General features: G+C 38.0%; 1 protein-coding gene across 5 annotated transcripts in view; it reads right to left on the reverse strand.

The window, feature by feature from the left end:
• Window positions 1–4044: 4044 nt before the first annotated feature.
• Window positions 4045–22284, reverse strand: part of Adhfe1 (alcohol dehydrogenase iron containing 1) — a 28675-nt gene continuing 10435 nt past the window's right edge. For 4 of the 5 annotated variants that reach the window (XM_033760647.1, XM_033760650.1, XM_033760657.1 and 1 more), the window contains 6 exons: window positions 21745–21897; window positions 19267–19365; window positions 16504–16582; window positions 16011–16107; window positions 12552–12709; window positions 4045–4611 (listed from right to left, as the gene is read on the reverse strand). In XM_033760647.1, coding sequence (XP_033616538.1) covers window positions 4528–4611; window positions 12552–12709; window positions 16011–16107; window positions 16504–16582; window positions 19267–19365; window positions 21745–21897 — 670 coding nt within the window. In that variant the 3' untranslated portion in view covers window positions 4045–4527. Of the gene's footprint in view, window positions 4612–12551; window positions 12710–12730; window positions 13020–16010; window positions 16108–16503; window positions 16583–19266; window positions 19366–21744; window positions 21898–22284 lie in introns of those variants that run through there. The other variant, XM_033760658.1, reaches the window with a different exon arrangement.

The following is a 22284-nucleotide window of genomic DNA, read 5'->3' on the forward strand; positions in this document are numbered from 1 at the left end:
AAAAAGTCAATATTCATAGACAGAAAGAATAAAATGGGGTTACTTTGAAGTTAGCTGTCCTGCATGCACATAGTTTCATGAGGGATTTTACACAGGATGAAATCTCAATTATTGTAGTTTGTAGGAAGATTGCATTTTTTTTTTTAAAGAATGATTGGAGTGGTTGGAAAACCAGTGGTATAATAGCAGGAGAAATTAGAACCTCCCATCCCCAGCTGCCAGTAATTCAACATAGGGCTTCAAGGAAACAATTTCTGTCCATTCATTGTGGCTTGGCTCTGGAGACTGCCTCCCCCAGGCTATTGTGATGGTGATGGCCTGGTCCTCTAACAGCTCCCAGAGGACTGGGCACTTAATGGCAGAGCCCTGGCAGCTGTCTAGCTTGAGTTTGCTGGACATCAGAGACTTGAAGCCTGTGCAATGTTGACCCAGAGGTGAATAGTCTTTTCTCTCACCTACTCCCCAGATGCAACAAGGCCTCATTAGGGTACAGTTTCTAATACAAACAGCAATTAATCTTTCTCAGGGTTAAAAGGCCAGAAAAGCAATTTTTGTGTTTGCTCTCTATTTTGACACTGTACTTGTCTGTATTTTACAGAGTCACTTCATTGACCACTTGAAAACATCCCACAGCTGTGTCTACAGCCACACAAACAATGCCAAGCCCAAACACAGCCTTTCTTGCACGTGGAGAAGGCACAGGAGCACAAAAACAAGTCAGCTATTGAGTGCGGCACTTGACAATAAATCATAAAAACTTGGCCTACTTGGAACAAATTAATATTTTATATCCTGAAATAAATTATGATGTCTATGTGTTTTAAATTAAAATGCTGCTAAAGGTGATAGTTTTATGAAAGTAGTCCTATACAGATTTTTGAATGTCTTTCTTTGAATTTTTCTTGAGTCCATGAGTGGTGCTGTGACTCTTAAGAATTTTTTTAAAAAGGAAACCAATAGAAAACTAGGATATAAAAGTAGAAAAATGTACTTAATTATTGTCTGCAGCATGAAAGTGTTCGGTTTACAGAAATGGTCTAATCTCCTATCTCACACTTTAAAAATAGCTGGTAAGTCAGGAAACATATCTTCAGCATATTTTCAAAATGTAAGGACCAAAATGATGGTATCAAGATAAAAAACATTATGGCTTCCTAAATCTGTTTCTTCATGCTTGACATTTAAATTCTTCCTTTAGAGAGTCATCATCAATAGGAACACCAAACAGTTCTGGTGAGTCACATTTAGACGTCTGGCTACTGTTAAGCAAGTCATCAAACAGAGAGACAGAGATTTCATTTTTATCTCTCAAAGTATTTTAAATTAATTTCCCCTGATTCAAAATCTCACATTAAGGGGAGGGTAAATACATCGGATCTAATCATGGCCTTTTTAAACTGAAAGTGGCCTTTGTTAAGTAAACTCAGGTTAGACTGGAGCAAAACCCAGGGCCCTTGGTCCCCAGTCTAATGTGCTCCTAAGATGTCATATTAGATTGCAGAATATAGAGCCGGCTCTCCGTGTATATGAGCTCCACATCTATGATTCAGCCAACTACAGATTGAAGATATCAGAGACAGAGGTTTTTAGAAAGTTCCAAGTAGTAAAACTGGAATATGCTGTGCACTGCGCACTATTCCAGATTGTGTGGATGAAGTGGGGTTATGCGCTCTTGGCTGTAGCCTCCTACTACTTCATAGATCCTCATCTCTCTCCAACACTAGTCGTTTGAGCACTTCTTGCTTTGAGTCTTGCTTGCAGACTAGTATTTAGGCCTACAACGATTGCACCTGTACTAAACATATATAGAATTTTCTTTCTTGTCAATTCCAGAAAAATACAGTATAACAAATACTTACATAGCATTTACATTGTGTTAGGCACTGTAAGAAATCTAGACGTGGTTTAATTTATATGGGAGGGAGGATGTCTATTGGTTATATGAGACTTGAGCATGTGTGTGTGTGTGTGTGTGTGTGTGTGTGTGTGAACATATGGATATACATATGAAGTTTTTGCTACTCCAATGTCTTTTGAAATGGTCATTAAAAACTTTTACTGAAACCTCCAGGATCTTAGATTGGCAGAGTTTTATTTTTCTTCCTTGTTTATGCTTGGCTTCTACTTTCACACTCCATAATTCTCCCGAAAAGCTGGAAGGAATTTTAGCTGGATGTAATCTGCGAGGTGTAGTTGAAATTCTGTTCATATGGTCTTAGGCTTGCCTTTTGGGCAATTTCCATTTCAATGCTGGTATACACAATTTCAATGCTTTGTAGTAATTAGTATTGTTTTTTATGGTACTGGGAATTGAAACTAGGGCCTCATACAAGCATGAATTCTATGACTGAGCTACATCCTTGACCCAAGTTTTTCTGTTTTTTTCCTACAGGAATTTACCTTAACAATGCTGCTTCTAATAAAAAAATGTACCCACATGCAGCTATCTACATATTATATACTTATGCATACAGAATTACTGAAAGAAAATATACACAATATTTCGCAGTAGTTATCATTCCCATAGTGCAAAATAAATATTTTGTCTTTATCATTGTACTGTATTAGCATATTTCATATCGTGATTTGAGAAGACCTCCAATAAACATTAGTTTGAAATCTCAACAGGGGCTGGGGATTTAGCTCAGCGGTTCGGTGGTCTGCCTTGCAAGCGCAAGGACCTGAGTTCAATCCCCAGTACGGGGGGGGAAAAAAAATCTCAACAGAATGAAAACAAAACAAAACAGAGAGGGCCTGGGCAAGTCAAATGATACATTATCACTTGCCCCATCTTTTTTAAAAATCTAGATATCATTATACATACATTACCCATGTATAAGATTACATTTTAAATTAAATTAATACATGAGAAAATCTTCAGGGACACCCAGCTCTACACTGCCAAAGCTCAAGCAGGCAAACTTCAGTGTGGTAATCTTTCTGAGAAAAAATGAGCCATGAGATTTCTATAGTCTGGGAATATCACGGAAGAAGATTATCAAGATACCTGGATCCTGCTTGCAAGCAGAAATCTGTAAACTGCAGCAGAGTTGCTTGGTTTTGAATCATCCTATTCTGTGCACTAGATACATTTTCCCAAGGAGAGAGATTTATCATGTAGGATGTTAATGTTCTTCTCAAGAGAATAATTTATTCAGTATGGGATTGGTCTTCAATATTCTACACATTCAGATTTGATTTTGCCTTCTGAATATTAGTTACAAGTATTTTTATAAAATTAGATGAATCTAACATGAAATATTAGATGATCTTTTCCTTCTCCTTTTATTATTTTACTTTTTGTGGTGCTGAGATTGAAGTCAGGGCTTTGTGTATACCAGGAAAATGCTTCACACCAACCTATCTGCCCAACCCCTCTGTCTTTTTAAAAATTAGCAAATAGCCTGTTTTAACCAATCCAAATGATATAGATATCTATAAAATATAAAATAAAAGTATAAAATACAAAGTAAACATTTTCTCTTAATTTTCCAAACTCCAAATTATCTCTCCAATGATAACTTAATATTTTGCTGAGGCATCTTTCTTTTCTATATGTAGACATATTTATATATAATAGGAAAAGTAAAAGCTGGACATGGTGGTGCATGCTTGTAATCCTAGCACCTGGGAGGCTGAGGCAGGAGTATTGCCGAAAGTTTGAGGCCAGCTTGGGTTACACAGTGAGTTCAGGGCCAGCCTGAACTACAAAGTGAGACCCTGTCTCAAAAAACCAAAAAAAAGAAGTAAAAATTACACCATATTAACATACCATTTTTCTACAACTTTTTTGGTCAACATTTATTATATGATTGACATATTTCCAACAGAGTTACTTCATCCTTATTTTTTTTTACTTCATCCTTATTAATAACACCATAGTAATCCCCTGTTTAATGTACTGATTTATTCATCCAAATACTATTATTGAATATTTCGGTTGTTTCAACTTTTTTTCAGCTTTAATTGAGTTTATTGGTACATTTTAGGGATACAGTACAGTTACATTCATTGTTGGGATCTTGTACCTCTACATGACAAGTCTTGATTCTCATTTTTTCCCCTTACCCCTGCCCTCCCTTTGTTTCAATTTTTATTATTTGAAAAAGTACTTTCAGAAACTTCTTGTCATGTTTCTTTACATATTTATGCTAGTATTTCTATAAGATAAATTTCTAGACATGCAGTTACTGGTATAGAACATGAACATTTACATATTTGATGGATACTAGATTTTTGCCCATTTGATAATGGAGCAGAGGCAGAGTACTCCATGGGGTTTGGTGGAGAAACACTGATCCCTGCCCTCCGGCCTATGGGTCTGACATAGTGGGCACTTGTCTAGCCTGTTGTATGGAAATAGCTTGACTTCGAACACCAGGGAAGCTCCTACAGGATAAATTTATGCCTCGCTCAAACTAGTAACAGGAAAGTTGTGTGTGAAGGTTTGAAAAGACAGAGCTTTAGCCAGATCAAGTTTTTTTCTCAGAATTACAATGGCTATTAATTCCTTCAGTTAAATGGCAATTAATACAGTTTCATTGAAGCTTCAAACAGTGCAGACAGATCCTCTTCTGACTGGGGGCGGGGAGCTAGCTTGGTGACTCGCTCCTGAAAGGATAAAAAAGTATGGTTACCCAGGGCTTGCAAAAAAACTATTCATAAAAGATAGTGGGTTATGTAAATTAACTTGGTCATAAGAAATAATGACTTGATAGTGATCATATCTTTAAAAATCAGATTTTGTTTGTATGCTTTGTGCTACCTAATTCCCAACTCAAAGATTTATCTATTTCCCATTAAGCTTTCAAAAGTCATAGCCCTTGGATCTCTGCATTGACAATAGCTTTCTGGCCAGTACACAGAACCAAATCAGCTGCTAGGAAAATACTTTCAACAACTCCAGTCAGTTCTCCAAGGGCAGAGAGCCTATTCTAGGTACAGTCATACTGCCTGGGAAAACACAACTGATTGTCCTTGACATCTAAGAGCATTTTTTTTGCAACATAAGGTATATTCAAAAAGACTTCTGTAGACATGAGCTTTCGGGCTACGTGAAACAACTGCCTCTCTCCCATTAACCAAGGCTTTATTTCTACTTACTAATAGAAACTAAACTAGTTCAGTGGTTGGCTTAATTTCTTCAATAATTATTAAGAGTCAAATCAGTGAAGACAGCCTGCACATCCTACGACTTTCTTGTCTTCTGGGGCAGGAAACGAAAAGATATGCTGACTACCCTGTAGCCTAGTTAAGAAGCATGGCAGTTTGGGACTCCGTTTTCTTAGGTCTCCGGGTCTGCTGTCTGGTGTAGGAATGTTTGCAGTGCACCTGGTGAACAGGAAGACTCGGGAGGGCAGAGGCTTGGACTGCTCTGAGCCCCTGTGTATTAGGGTGCTTCATACACCGTAAATACATGCTTGGCTCTTAGTCGCTGAGTTAATGAAGAGGCTGGTCATGGAGATATTGGTATCTCAAGGTCGCACATACAAATGGAACACGGCATCTACCTGCTCCTCTCATTTTCATGTCAGAAATGACACTCAGTAGCTCAGACAAAAATCTAGGAGCCATTCTCGAGTTCCCCTTTCCGTTTTTTCTGCAAATCCAACCCAGCAGCAAGCTTGCCAGATCCTCCTCCAAAATGTATTTCTAATCCGAACTCTTCTTAGGTCTGGTTGTTCCATCGCCCACCACCGGCTCCTTCAAACCCCCGCCAACCCTTTGGCTGTTTCCACCTTTGCGCCACTATCGCCCTCTAGAGGTCGTTTTCTCCAAAGCGGCGGCAGGAACCCCTATTCCCCCGCATAAATCTGCTCTTTCCAGGCTTGTGCTTAATGATTTTGCGTGACTTTTTCGCTGCAATTAGAACAAAATCAAGACATCTGACGCTGCCCTGATCTGGCCCCGTTTTCCGCCCAACTCTCTTCCCTCCCGCTTGTTCATCTCACTCAGTCCCACTCTCCCTTTTAAATTTTATGCCTTTCCTCTTAGTGCGCCCTAGAAAGCTTTGCCCGGTCTTCCCACAGCTACCCTGTCCAGGCAGAGGAACTCTCACAATAGACATCTGCTGGAGCTCTTTCCACGGTTGTCCCAAGATTATTCTCTATCCCATTACTCAGGCTTTTCTTTACACCATTAATAATTATCCGAAACGATTTCATTTGTGTTTTGTTTTGCTTTTAAATAGATGTTCATTGCCTGCCTCCCCTCACTAGAAAAGTTCCAACCGGGAAGAAAGGGATTTTTTTCTCCTCACTACATTTCATACAGTGGTAAATGGTAGATCTCAGTCAGAATCAGTAAGGTAAGCTGGGCTTTGTGGGGCACTCCTATAATCCCAACACTATATAGGCTGAGGCAGGAGGATCACCGTGAGTTGAGGCCATCCTAGGTAGGCTATATAGTGAGTTTAAGGCCAGCCTGAGCTGCATAACAAGACCCTGTCTCAAAAAACAAAAACAACAAAGTAATAAAGTAAATAAATAAAAATATAAAACAAGAATTTGTCAGGTAAAAGGAAGAATGAAAAGAAGGAAGGACACATAAAAAAAACTAATTCAAAATAGATGAAAACCTAACTGTAAGAACATGAAGTCCTAAAACTCTTAGATGAACACAGAGGGGAAAATCATCATGTCATTAGACCGACAGTGATTTCCCGATAATAATGACACCAAAAGCAAACATAACAAATGAAGGGATAACTTGGACTAGATCAAAATCAAACACTCTTGTGCATCAAAAGACACTAGCAAGAGAATGAAAACAACTCATAAAATGGGATATAATACTTGCAAATCATATATCTGGTAGGGGATTAATGTCCACAATATAACAATTATTTCTACAATTCAACAACAACAACAAACTCCAAACAACTCTGAGCGAAGGACTTGAATAGATATTTCTCCAAAGAAAATATATAAATAGCCAATAAGCATAACACAAGATGGTTGACTTCGTTATTCATTAGGGGAATGCAAATCAAAGCCTCAACAAGAGGGCACTTTATATCCTATTAGGACAGCTACTATTTCAAAAATGGAAATAACAGGTGTTGCTGAAGATGTGGGGATTGGAACCTTGTGTATTATGGAATTGTAAAATGGTGCAACCACTAAGGAAAAAAGCTTGCCAGTTCCTCAAAATATTAAACATAGAATTGCTATATGATCTAACATGTCTACTCCTCAGAATATACCCCAAATAATTAAAAGCAGGGAATTAAAAATAATGCTTGTATGCCAATGTTCATAGCACAATTATTCTTAATAGTCAAAAGCTAGAAACAACCCAAGTGGCCATTAGCATACGAATGGATAAACCGTGGTGTGCCCATATAATGAAATATTATTCAGCCACAAACAGGAATGTGATTCTGACACATGCTACAATACAGAAGAATGCTAAAGACATTATGGTAAGTAAAATAAGCCAGCTACAAAAGGACAGATATTATGACTCCACTTACATGAGGTACCTAAGATAGGCAAATTCAGAGACAGAAAGTAGAACAGAGGTTACTAGAGACTACCAGGGGCTAGAGAAGGGCAGATGGGGAGTTATTGTTTAATATGGAGCTGTTTGGGATGATTTTAGAAAGTTCTGGAAAATAGTAGTGGTAATGGCTTTAAAATATTGTGAATATTCTTAATAACATTGGATTGTGCACATAAAATAGTTAAAATGGTAAATTTTATGTTGTACTATTTTACTACAATTAAAAAATTAACTCCATTAGATATAGTGACACATGCGTGTAGTCCCAGTTACTCAGGAGGCTGAGGCAGGAGGATGGCTTGAGCCCAGATGTTCAAGACCAGGTGGGGCAACACAGCAAGACTCTATATCTAAATAAGTAAATAAGTAAGTAAAATAATAAGGATGGATAGATGCACATTTAGGAGAAGGCAGGAGACTATACTAATGAATATGGTGAGACAAAGATAAAAGTTTACTTCCCAGCAGATTCTTTACACAATCCCTACAGAATTGTGAAAATTCATAGCAAGGCAAAGAGATTTGCTCATGATTACACACACAGAGACATGAACACATCTGTGGAAGGGTCAAGTGCTGAAGTTCAGTGTTTGCTATGGCCACAAATAACGATAATGATCTTTTTATTATTCTGTTCTAATGAGAAAGAGTCTCATCTTGACTGGCTATTAAGTACATTCACAATGTCATACAGCCATCACCACTGATTCCATTTATCTTTGGTGAAGCAGTTCAAGACTCTCAGAAGTACCTGAGGCCAAACCTAAGCTGAATTTCTCTCACATTTCTAACCCTCAATGCCTGATTAAAGATGTTAAATTCGTGAGATTTCGCTAGATGTATCAGCTGTCATAGAAAAGTGAAACTCTCAGGATAAAGATGTGTTGAGTAATGTGTTATTATAGACATGCAAAAGCAAAGAAAACTGATTAATATGGGCACAGAAATAAATTTAGACTTCTACTTTTAGCACATTCATAAAATAACAACATTTCAGCTGGCCTGTCTACCAGGGAGTGGGAGCGCTCATTTGGGTAGACAGCTCTCCTCAGTAATGAAATGTTTTGATTTGGAATGTTTTGATTTCCAGAGGTTTCAGAAATCCAGTTTGGAAGATTAATTTATTCTTGCCCATTCCCCTTGCAGCCCGGCCATGGCAGTTGGAAGCCTCTGACACAGGAGTGCTATTTGTTGCCATGAATACAGGCTGTGGTGTTTGGTCAAGAATACTGGCCTGGTTGTTCCTTTCAGAGAAATCCAATCCTTGGTTGCTGCACATAAAAGGACCTTTCTCAAACATCAACTGTATAAAATAACCTTTCTAGCAATGTTCTCTGCAGGAACCAATATACTCTTCTTACTACTTTGAGTTCTGTAATATTAATAAGTGAAGATTAGTCAACTGTGTGTGTACAATTTTGAAATTGCCATGAATTTCCTGTGAAATGTTCTTTTGTGAGACTAAGAAATTTATTTTGTCTAATTAAGGTTTTGCTTCTATGATTTCCCACTATGACATGTACATGGAGGCATTCAGAATGATAGCTAATTAACTTGCTATTTTAGTGGATGGTCTCAAATATTAGTTGGGATCTCTCACTGTCTAGGAAAGAATTGAAAGTGAAGGTATTTACTTACACATGTGTGAGCTATTCATAATACTTAAGAGTACTGCCTCATTGTGTATTCATTTAGCTATAAATGTCTCTAATTTGTCATTTTTTATGGCTGAGTAGTATTCCATTTTATTTTTTAAAAAACATATTTTCCTTATCCAGTTTTCAATTGATGGGCATTTGGGCTGCTTCCAAGTTTTAGCTATCATGAATTGTGCTGCTTGGAACATGAGTGCAGATATATCACTGTGGTACTATTCTTTGAATTCTTTGGGAAGACACCCAGTAGGGTAATAGCTGGGTCAAATGGGACTTCCAATCCTAGTTCTTGGAGGCATCTCCATACTGCTTCCTAAAGGGGTTACACCAGTCTACACTCCCACCAGCAGAAAAGCAAGGTTCCTCTTTCCCCATAGCCTCACCAGCATTTGTTATTGGTTGATTTCATGACAGTAGCCATTCCTTCTGGGGTGAGGGGAAATCTCAGCATTGTTTTCATTTGCATCTCTAGAATGACCAGTGATGTTGAGCATTTTCTCATATGTTTATTTTCATTTCTATTTCTTTGTCTGAGAAATGTCTGTTCATTTCAGATGCCTATTTTTGGATTGGGTCTCTAAATTTGGGAGTTCTGATTTTTTAAAGTTCTTTATATATTCTAGATAGTAATTTCTCTAGTGTGAGAAAGTGAAAATAAGGATTAAAAGGTATAATAGATAATATGAAATAGGAAGAAAAGGGACAAGGAGGAAGGGGAAATTGGAGGGGTAGGGGAAAGGAAAGTAGGGAATGGAATCAATATAAGAAAATGAAAGATAGCGAAAACAAAGTCTTTGTAGATAGGGAGGGAGGGAGGGGTTGAGGGGAGGGCAGGGAAATGGGGAAAAAATAAGAACCAAGGTTGATTATGTACAACTTTCCAACAATGAGTGTCACTATATTATATATATTAAATGTACCAATAAAATTAATTTTAAAAGAAGATATTTTAACAGGTCAAAAAAATATCACGTCTTAGGATAGTAAACATTTGCCAGTGTGTGCTGATGGCTGGGTCATGCATGGCCATGTCACCAGCAATTAAATGACCAAGAGCATCAGACAATTTCATCTGAAAATCACGGACCCTATTCGTGGAAGGTGACAAACATATACACCTCCACATTTTCCCTCAGACTTATAAGCAGAGTTTTCAGAGAGCTCCTTGCAGAATGGAGAGTATCGCTGAAACCATGCTATAAGGGCCAGAAGCCAAATTAAAATTGTGGTGATCACAAACTCCACGATGTCCTTGGACAGGATTTATGGCTCCTTCATCTTTGGCTGAGTTCTAGTTAGTCCAAGGAAACGTCTCAAAAAGTTTCACCAACCAATCGTTAGGCTCATATGGACAGAGGGTTTAGGAGAGGGCTGCAAGTTTGTGTTGATTTAACACACTTACTAGCCTGAACTAAGTGCAAGAGAGGGTGGATGAACAAAGCAAAGCATTGCCCTCACGGAACTTATACTCTAGTAGGTCTAAATAAAATAAATGATAGTCTTAGAAGGATTTTTTTATCCTTTTCTATTTAGTCTCTTTGACTTACAGGTTAGAATAAAGGTTTGTGGTAGATACAGGGGCTATGCTGTACTTTGAGACTCTGCTGTTTCTTATTCATTTATATCTTTAGATGCAACTGGATTCATTGGGCCTAAATCTAAATCAAGGAAACAGGTGGCTCATGAGCATGTTTTATTTGTACATTGGAAAACCAGGGTGAATTTAATAGAAACATCCAAGTTGCTAATTTTTCCCGAAAGAAAGTTGTTCTGACTATAAGAGAAACTGAACTTCTGCTGGGTGATAGTAACTTTAGATGAACAGATGCTCACCCAATTAGATGGGTCACATGCTTTCTAGTTCACCAAACTCCCTGCCACTCCGTGTTACCTTATATATTTCAACATTTTTATTATTACATGTTTGCATTACACAATGATTACATTCATCACTGGGAGTTGGCATAGATACTTAACACATCTTGACCACTTAACAGTTTACCCCAAGTGTCACACAGGCAGTGTGTTTGTTTACACTCAGACTCTTGCAAGTGTCACTTGGGGAAGGTGTCATTTCAACCAGTCAATTCTTGTATTGAATAAATTCGATAAAATCGTAATTTTATATATTCTGTTATATTGTCTTATAAAAATTAACAAAAATATGCAATTTTTGGTCATCCTGTATTTTTTTTTCCGGTACTAGGAGTCAAACTCAGGACCTTGTATTTTCCAGGCAGTTACGACACTGCTGAGCTACATCCCTGTCCCTTAAATCATCCTGTATTTAAATGATTAAATTGGTAAGTAATTAATACTTTTTACTTTCTCTTTCCTTCCCGTCCCTCCTATTGTCTTGTATTACTTTGCTCACTGCTACTGCCTACTTGGATCCTACGAGTCTGTGAAGCCAATCTACACAAATATTATCTTATGTGGTGGGGTGAGGCTGTCAACATTCTCAACACTGATGAAATGAAGAGGAAGCTAGTTAAAGGCCCTCGGTTACCGGGAGTAGGGTGAGGAAAAAGCACTTCTATTTGTGGTCAGCAGGAGGCTGTTCGAGTAGATATTATAGCGATAGCTCAGTTCCAATGTCAAGGAGTGATCCAAGGATACCTTAACTTCGGGAAGAGGAGGCTCACTCTTCTTTGGGAAGAGGGTTGAAGTGGTCATTGTCTTTCCCATATTTACCAGGACTAAAGGAGCATTCTGGCTGTGGTGAGTACGGTGTGGTACACCAACCAGTGTTCATGGCCCTGAGCTCTTACTTTATGGTGACTTGCAATAAACAGGATCCTGGCCCTTCAGGATCTGATGCTTCAGCTCAAGAGAGATCCAAAGAGGCTTTTTTCATTGGAGAGGGACTTTATATCTGTTGTGATTCTATCAAATTAAGAATAGCAGTACATTCAACTTACATTCTTTAGCAACATTAAATAAATGAAGTAAGACCAGAGGGACACATATATAAAATATACAATGTCTCAAATTAATTCAAAAGCATTTTTAATAGTTTTAACTTGAAAAGTATGCCTGTTCTTCACAAAATAGTAGTAATTTGTAATTCTTCATAATGGAAAATAATATTAATGGTCCTTTTGGAATAGCTGGAAATTTGACATTGTTCAAGATCAGTTTAGTTCTTTTTGCCTTTAATTTTCATAAAGAATCCTTTCAGTTCTGCCATAAAAGCTTCACTTCAACCACATTTTTATGGAAAAACATAAAAGTGAAGGAGCCTGGGCCCTTTCCTCCCAGGAAGAGAACTGCTGCATGGTGTGGAGACCTGAGACCCAGGAGTGGACCCCTGGATTTTCATTCCCTCTTTTGCACCGCAGATGGAAATTCTGTGCTTCTTAGCAGGAGTGAGGGCTGCTCTGCACCTCTTACCTGAGGTAGGGTTCCTTTCACCAATGCAGGGATATCTGCCTTGGAGTAGCCAATGGCAGCCAGGCCATCGTCAACATTTAGATCAAATAAGAATTTCCGGAGTGTGTCTGCCAACACAGGTCCAGCATCTTGGATCTTGGTGGTGCGTGTGTCAGCTCCTAGAAGACATAAAGCACACAGGGGGAGCACACAGGCTCTGGGTGTTCTTCAGTTACAAGATCAGTGGAATACAGAATGTGTACTCACTGCTATTTCCAAACATCGAGTACACCACTGTGGCCACTGTGCCTCTCCTGGACAAGAGAAGTAGGCTGGGGCAACTAACTTTTCCATGTTTGCAAGCAACTGCTGCTTCCTATATGGTCTGGAGGAGGAGGAGGAGGAGGAGGAGGAGGAGGCGGCAGGAAAAGAAGCTCAGACAGGAGACCAGGAAAGAAGTCTGGTGTTGGGATGAGGAGGAAGGAGCTTCTGTAAGAGAAACCCAGCTATGTTATTTTTCAAGCCTTGGAATTTGCTGACATCTAGAGGTGTGCATGTTCAACATCTTTTCTCATAGTAACATCTTAGAAAAAGAGAAGCCCTTTGCAAACACCTTGTGAAACAAAGTTAAAGAAGTATAAAAACTCCCACTTCAATCACCCAAAAGAAAGAAAAATAGGTATGACAAAAAAAAAAAAATGAGCTGTGTGTGACCAGAGAAGAAAATATTTCCTCACTGTAGCTATATATTTTTATTTTGAACTCTATTGCCACCTGGCAGGGAAGGTTCCTCTCAATCAATATTACAGTGCCAGTCTGTAATAGCTAAAACTTAGAAACAGCTCAATTGCCCATCAAGTGGAGATTGGAAGCAGGTGTGTGTGTGTGTGTGTGACCAGAGAAGAAAATATTTCCTCACTGTAGCTATATATTTTTATTTTGAACTCTATTGCCACCTGGCAGGGAAGGTTCCTCTCAATCAATATTACAGTGCCAGTCTGTAATAGCTAAAACTTAGAAACAGCTCAATTGCCCATCAAGTGGAGATTGGAAGAAGGTGTGTGTGTGTGTGTGTGTGTGTGTGTGTGTGTGTGTGTGTGTGTGTGTTTATAAAATGGAGTGCTACTCAGCCATAAAGAATGAGAAACTAGAGACATTTATAGCTAAATGGATGCACTTTGAGGCCATACTCTTAAGTGAAGTAAATAGGACACGTGTAAATACGGAATAGTTTCTCTGGTATAAAAAACTAAAAATGTAAATAAGGGTCAAAATGTATAATCGATAATGTGAAATAGGAAGAAAAGGTCTAAAGGAGTAGGGGAAGTGGGAGGGGCAGGGTAAAGGAAAGGGGGAAAATATAAGAAAAGGGAAAAAAATGGAAACAAAGTCTTTGTAAATAGGAAGGGGTGGAGGGAGTAAAGGGAGGGCAGGGGAATGGGGGATAAATAAGAAACAAGATGCATCATGGAAAGGTCCAAGATCCCAGTGATGAATGTAACTATATTGTTTGTATGCCTAAAATGTACCAATAAACTTCATGGAAAAAAATAAATATTACAGTGCTAAGAGCAGGAAGGCTTTCAGCAAACAGTGTTTCAATGTGTATCATTATCTAATAATGATACAGGAGAAGAGACAAGGTTGCCAAGATTTGGAGATTTTAAGACAGAATTTTGATGTAGTAATTAATACATATAATCATAAAGACATAAATCTGGAAGAGATGTTGGGTTCTGTCTACAGGCAGAAAATTCTCAGAAGAAAGGAACTTATTTCCCAACTCCTAGCACCCACCCCATTCCCTGTTTATATGAGTCAGACACCTTAATGCCAAGAAGTAAAGCACACTGCAAATGGAATGCGTTGCATGAGGTCGACTCAAAATGCCTCTGAATGAGACCAGGACCACACAGTTCCCCTCCATAGAGCAGCACTTGTTTAAATTGGTTTTAAACTAGCTTTCTTTTTGACAGTGAGAACTGTTTCAGTAATCCAGGAAAAACAGTATAAACAGAACCAGATACAGGGCCAGTTAGAGAGCAGCTGGATGAAAGGTAAGCCTTGCCTGACAAGACAAGTCTGTGCTGCTCAGTGGCAGCAAAAACATGCATTAGATGGAAAGGCGACACATGACACAGGGTTTATGATGGTTTTGTGTTCCTGGGATGGCTGCCGTAAAACACACCATCAGAAGTTCTAGGGTTTCCTACGAAGTATTTTTAAGGGGGAGAATGATAGGAAAGAGAATTCATTGGCCTAAAGCTAAGAAGAAAATCTAAGCTTCTACATAGAATTAAAATACTGTATTTAATGACAAGATAGGAGATAATATTAAAATTCCCTACACAAGAACTGGTTGCTTCTTCCAGCTTGGATTTTGTCTAACAGAAGAACTGCTTTCTTAGTAATGTTGAGGGGTGCCTGGAATGTAAACTTTATGTAAATTATATAAGATTTTCCCCCCATGTACCATTTACATAGTTTGCATATTTACAAAGGCAATTGCATCCCAAAATATGGCTGAAGGACATCTTCCCTCCAAAAGGGAAAAGGGACACAAGATCCTTGGTAAAGTTGCAGCAAAGGCTGAGAAATCGAGCGGGGTGTGGTCTATCGGTGCTGGGCTCCCCACATTAGTGTTCCGGGCACAGCGCCTGGAACTGGGCGCGCAGTGCACAGAAGCAGCGCTCACAGAAGGCCTGTGGTCGGCCCTGCCTCCTTGGAACTAGTCCCTTCAAAGGCTGGAGCTAGAAGAGCATAATGAAGTTTTCTTTTGAGCCTTTCCTTTCCTACCCTGACACAGCTAGGGGGATAAGATGTTTTGCAAATTAAATATCCAAGTCTACTCAGAGAAGTTCTCATTTCAGAAAAACACCACCATTTTACTTCCCACTACAGCTACCTGCAATGTCATTTTATTTCTGGTAAGAGTAACTAACTATAGGCATTATTTATTTTACAGTATGGAAGACAGATTGCTCATTTTACTTTTTCTTCCCGAATAATTATTGATTCAATGTAGCAAAGGCCAATTACAACATTAATAGTATACATGGAGTTATAATTTCTTTGGAACTACAAGCAGAAGAAATAATATTAACAAAAATTTAATAGAATCAATATTTGGTTCGGTTTCATTAACTGATTCTCAAAAACATAAAATTACAGGGCAGGGAATTTAACTCAGTGGTACCACGCCTGCTGAGTTTGAACCCTGGTACCAAAAGAAAAAAAAAAAAGAAAAAAAAAAAAGAAAAAAAAAAAAGAAAAAAAAAAAAAAGGAAGAAATAAAAGAAAAGAGAAACATAAAATTACAGTAATTTGGAGTTAGCTAGGGCTTTGGAGAATTCAATGAAATGCTATTATTTAGCTATTCCAAAGCAACTTTTTTTATTATCCCTTAGGTCACCTTCAGAAACAACCTTAGGACACTCCTCCACCTGTGTTTGTCACAGATTTATGAGTAATGTTTCATACCCAATATTTCTGCCGTCTCCAGGTGCCGTTCTGGAAACATCTTTGCTGTGAACGTGAACACCGCTGGGGATGTGAGCACCACAGAAAGACCATGGGGCTAGGGAGAGACAGATAGCAAAGCTGTTCTTCCTCCTGTTTACTCAGGTATTACATTACCCTGTAGTTAAGTAGTAAAAAAAAAAAAAATTCTTTTTTTGAGACACGGGCTTGCTATGTAGTTCAGGCTGGACTTGAACTTGCTATGTCGTCCAGGCTAACCTTGAACTCACAGCAAACCTCCTGCCTCAGCCTCCCCAGGGCTGGGATTATACTATGCTCAGAGCAAAAATTAACAACTATGGGCTGTGGCTGTAACTCAGTGGTACAGCATTTGCCTGATATGTAAAAAGTTCTGGATTTGGTCCCCAGCACTGGGGAAAAAACTGACACTTGTACTTAATGGAAATTATGAGGTATATAAAATTTAATTAATATACTATTAATTAATTTTTACCACTAGTGGGTGATCCACATTGTAGTCCTTTGCTTTATATGTTTTCACTAAACCTGAAATTGGGTATGACATCCCATGGCTAGAAGAGAAAATAAAAATTTTTTTGTTGACATACAGACATCAGCATTCAAATCAATAACACAAAGATACCATTATGGGAGAGACCTTCACAGTCTCTAGACAGTACAATTATCTCAAAGAATTATAGGTTCTGTTTTCCTGGATATAAGGATGTACTATGATGTACTCCAAGACCTTTGAAATGTTCAAATTCAAATGACCACAGAACTATATGCCTTTTGGTGACATGTAATCTGGACTTGTCAGTGATCCATCCCACCAATAACTGATATATCTTTTCAAATGTTATATATTAATGGTATTTGAAGCATAATAAATTATTCTACCCTGAAAGTCTATATTAATCCATTCTAGTTTAACTGATTTATTTTGCCTGAATTCTATCTTAAGACTTTATTTAGATTTAGTTGTCATCAGAGAAAGGCATCATAGTTTTTGTTTTTATTTTTTAATTAGTTAATTAACTGACAAGTTTTTAAAGTGAGACAAGTTCTCACTACGTAGTTCAGGCTGGCCTTGAACTCCTGGCGATCCTCCTGCCTCAGGCTCCCAAGTGCTGGGATTACAGGTGTGAGCCACCACACCCAGCGATTTTTGTTTTTATTGAAAACATCTTTATATCCCTTTAAATTCTTAGTGAAAAAGTAGGATAATATAATTTAATAGATGATTTAGAAGATATTGTGACAAGTTAATCTATTTACAAATAATATAGTGAAAATGAAGTGTTTTTCATGAGTAAAATGGTCAGTGGTTCTTGTAATATGGGTTCTTAGGTGACTCTGCTTATTCAGCAAGAGTTACATTTGATGGAAAGAAGTATTTTAGTGAATTATATGAATACTTATTAAAAAAAAAAAAAGGATCCCCCAGCCCATCTTTGAAAAAACAAATGGAAAGCTATTGGTTCCATGAGTTGTTGGATTGTGCTTTACCTCTCCTGGGCTCAGATAATTATTGCTTGGTGCACTTTCACAATGTGATGGAATTCATGTGGCTCTCAGAAGTATCTTTCTAACTATAGTCAAAATGTTAGATTGATAGTTTTTATTTTAGCAGTTATGTTTTTTTTAGAAGTTAAAGATTACACATAATCCTATTTCCTTTTAGACATTTAATGCATATATTTATGATTATATTGTGTATATAGCCATACATTGCTTTTATTACTCAATATTCTTTGTAAACTTTTTTGATAAAAACTTATTCTAAACATCTTTAATGGCCCTATTTTATTCTTAAATATTGTAATTCAAACTTCAACTGTTGAAAATTTAGGATGCATCCAAAATTTTCAATTATAAATAGCACAGGTGAATATGCATATAAGGAAATTCACTGATCACGTCATGAATTTTTTTTCTTGCACTACCCTTCACACTATGCTATAATACATCTTCAGTCTTTTTTTTGAGACAAGGTCTTGCTAAGTTGCTAAGTTGCCTAGGCTGAGCTTGAACTTGTGATTCTCTTGCCTTAGTCTCCCAGTGTGTTGGAATTACAGGCATACCATCATGGCTAGTTTGTAGATATTTCTTTAGGTTAGATTCTTAGAAGTGAATTAGTGGGCCAAAGGGTATAAGTATTTTTCAGGTTCTGAGTACATTTTATTCACTTGCCTTTTGGAAAAGTGTACCAATGCATGCTCCTATTAGTAGCAGAGTCTGAGGATTATCATTTCATTACATTCACTACAGGAAAGACCTATTCGTAGCTCAAAGTTCAACTGGCTTTCAATTTTAATGCAACATGCTAATAAAGTTCTTATCAAACATTAATTCTGGACTGTTGACAAAGATTCTGATCCTTTCTCTTTTTGTGAGAGATTGCAGGGGGAGGGAATCTTGCATTTGAGGTTTTAAGACTCCATAGCAGGTGGTAAAGGCTATGAAGAAAGCAGACATCCACTGCTGATGTGAATGTAAAATGGCACAGACACTGTGGGAAAGAGTCTGGTACTTTCAAAAATTTAAACGCATATTACCATACGATTGAAAATTCCATGCCTACGAATAAAATAAGAAAATTTAAAAACCTGTACATAAAAAAATAGGAATGGTCATAGTAATACTATTTATATTGACCAAAATTGTAACAATTCAATTGTTCATCAACTGATGAATGAAAAAGTAAAATTTGCTATATCCATATAATAAAATGTTATTTGGTAAAAAAGAGGAATGAAATTCTGTTGCATGGATGAACCTTGGAAACATCATGCTAAGTAAAGCAAGTCAGACACAGTAGACCACATATTATATGATTTCATTGAAATAAAATGCTCAGAATGGAGAATCTTCAGGGATAGAGTAGATTAATAGTTACCAAGTACTCCGAAAGGTGGAAGGATTGGTGGGTGGCAGATAAGGAGTATGGGATTTATGTCAAGGGTAAAAAATGTTCTAAAATTGATGATTACAGAACTCTATATATATTAAAAACCATTTAATTAGACATTTTAAATGTGTGAATTGGATAGTACATGAATTATAGCTTAAAGGCTATTATAAAAAAATCTATGACCCAATAAGGCTCTCAAGGAAATATTTAAGTACCTTATATTAAATTTATTCCTTCTATAACATATTTAAAATTTTACCATTTGTCCTGAATTATAAATTTTTTTAAAAAATATTAAAAGCAATAGCTTGAATAAAGAAATAAAATCTAGTATTCACTCACCACAAATGAACACCAGCATTTCCAAAGCCAATGCCAGCAAAAGCACTTGCCAAGTGCATATTAGACCTTGCTTCCAGATCATCAGGATTTCTGACAGCCCTGTGAATTATATAAATACAGAACAATAACATATCAACATTGATATTTCCTACTGAATAAAGAGCTGCCTTAGGGAAAGATCTGGGAGGGAAATGCCACTCAGGAGGAAGAACATTAGGCAAGTTATTCAAATGATACCTTGTCTTCTAAATGAAAACGGAAGGGAAATGTATTTTATCATCAGTGGTTTCACCAAAGGCATAATAAATACACTATCAGCTGCTCATGTGCTGTAAAAATGCCAGAGGAAGCAAAGGCCTGGTCTTTGGACTATGAGAGCTGCTCAAGAGCAGTGCCCTAAGACTCATTCTTCTTCTTCATTTGTCAACGACCTTGATGGCAGTTGTGAATGGACCCAGAATAAACATGTTCTCAGAATTGTACCATGAACCCCTGTCACCTGGGGCTACCTGACTGCCCAGCCATCTTTCTTCATGGGACACTGACCCAAATCAGACCTACTAGGGGCCTCTTGATACCTGTGTAAACTGCACATCTATTCTCACACCGTTATGGGGGAAGTGCGATGTTATTGTAGGACCAGCCTTTGTTTTCTCTGTGTGTCCCAGTGACACTTCAGAAAGGCAAATTCTCAAAGGTCCCTTTGAGATTTGGCTCAGCCTTTCTGCATATTCTGCTTGGAAATTTTGCCCTCGGGAGGAAAGCCTGACCACTGCCAAGTGAACTGCTTCTACTTCTTTTTGTGATTTTGCCTCAAGGAAGTATTCCTGATATACATAAAAGTGCTGTAGCCTTATTATTCCTTTCATCTGGAATGGTTAGGCATTTGTGTCTCCCTTCCAAAATCCAATGTTAGTTCTTTATTCCCAGAATAAATAACAAGGTGAAAGCTGATGATGAAGCTTTCAGCCCTTCCTTTGTCTACCTCATCCCTCACCTTCACCGTGGCTTTGTTCACTCTCCTGTTCTGATCAACTTCTTTCCATATCAGCTGGGAACAATTCTGGATCCCTTCCCCCTTCCCACTGCTCCACTACAAATGTGATTCCAAGGCCCCTTTCAGTGCAGCTGCTAGACCCAGGCCAGAGGAAGCACTATATCCACGTCTAGGCCTAACCCGTAGTGCCCTTTCCCTCTTTTACAAATAAATACAAAAACAAGCCAGGGTTTTCATATATTTTAATATCTCTGGTGTCCGTTTTTATCTTCAGTACTTAGCTTTCTATATCAATTGGTTCTGCATCCACAAATTCAACCAACGGTGGATTGAAAATAGTCAGAAAAATATTACATCGGAAAGGAATATGTACAGACTTTTTCTTGTCATTATTTCCTCAACAATATAGTATAACAACTACTTATATAGCATCTGCATTGTATTAGGTATTGTAAGAATAGCAAGCGTTAATGTATATGGAGGATATGTGTATATATACAAATATGAAAACAGTACCTCAGTTCATGAACTCAGTTCTCTCCACACTTCTAATCTCAAACTGAATTGGGTGAGAACTGAGTCAAATTTCCTCTTAAAGTCGACATTGAACCTAACCATTGAATTTGATTTGGTTCTTGTCTAATTCAGTTTGCAACCAGAACCGATGGCCTCACACAAGCTAGTCAAGTGCTCTATTTTTGAGGTATGTCCTCAGCCCTAAGTTAAAAAAAAAAAATTAATGACATTATTGTATTCCCCAAGCTGGCCTCAAATTCCTGGGGTCAAGTGATCTTCATGAGACTAGTGTGTCTAGCTTGTATTTTTTGTGACCAGGTCTTGTATTCCAGGCTGGTCTTGAACTCATTATGTAGCCTGGGCTGGCCTCAAACTCATGGCAATCTTCCTGCCTCAGTCTTCTGAATTGTACTTGTATCTTTAAATCTTTCAAAACCTTTTTAGGGATCCATTTACATTTTTTGCCTCTTACATCTCCTAGCTCACTAATCTGCACACATTTATTTCTTAAATTTGGTTTGTGTGTGTTTGCTCAGTGGTGGCTTCTCTGTACTGTTGCAAGGGCTTGGAGGTTGGTTCTCATTTCTGTCTTAGGGAACCAAATCTCAAGATGTCTCCTATCATCTTAGCTTTGGTTTCGAGACTGATGAACAAAGCTTCATTTATTTAAAATCTGTGTCCTTCATAAATTAGGGCCATCCATTTGTCCCCTGGCTAAAGGGGAATGAAGGATCTGGTTTTCCTGTGGGGATTCAGGATCCTGTTTTCCTGTGTGGATTCAGGATCCGGTTTTCACCCACCAAACCCTGGATTCCTTTAGAGGTTGCTGGTGCCTGGTGCTTCAGATCCATAGGCTGATCTGGTGAGCAAACTTACTCAGGATGACTTTGGATCAGGCATGTCACATTCCATGTGATGGCAGGATATGGTTTTTCTGTTCTGTCTGTCCTCTCTGGATGACATACCTCTTCAGATACTTAGCAACGATCCGCAGTGCTTGGACTGACCAAATGTCGCTGATTGGGTTGCTACCCTGGTACGCTGGTCGAGAGATGGGGTTGGAAGGGCAGGGGCTCCGCATGTGGTAGGGCAAGGCAGTGTATGACTCCAGGGCATGGCTAAAGGTAAAATATTTAAAATACACAGAATGAAAACCTTGTCTTTCTCCTTCCCCTCATTCAACTGCAAACTGGCACTCACTCCCTGTGGGTCTGATATTTGGCACGGATGATTACAACACAATGCACTCGTCAGCCTCTTGTCCATGATAGCAATTGTTTAGTATGGAAATTAATACTGTCAAATTTATATCAGTAGCGCTACAGTATTTTTTGCCAGTATGTATGAGGTTGACCAAGGTGTACTAAATTTCAGTCAGATGGGAGTGAGTTCTAGCGTGCTATTTTACAGTAGGGTGACTAGAGATAGTGACTGTGAATTGCATATATCAAAAATCTAGAGGAAAGAAGTTTGAATGTCTTTACCATAAAGTGATATATGTTTGA

This window comes from Fukomys damarensis, unplaced genomic scaffold, assembly GCF_012274545.1.
Source record: "Fukomys damarensis isolate Sample0158 unplaced genomic scaffold, DMR_v1.0_HiC HiC_scaffold_5, whole genome shotgun sequence".
Taxonomy (NCBI): Eukaryota; Metazoa; Chordata; class Mammalia; order Rodentia; family Bathyergidae; genus Fukomys; species Fukomys damarensis.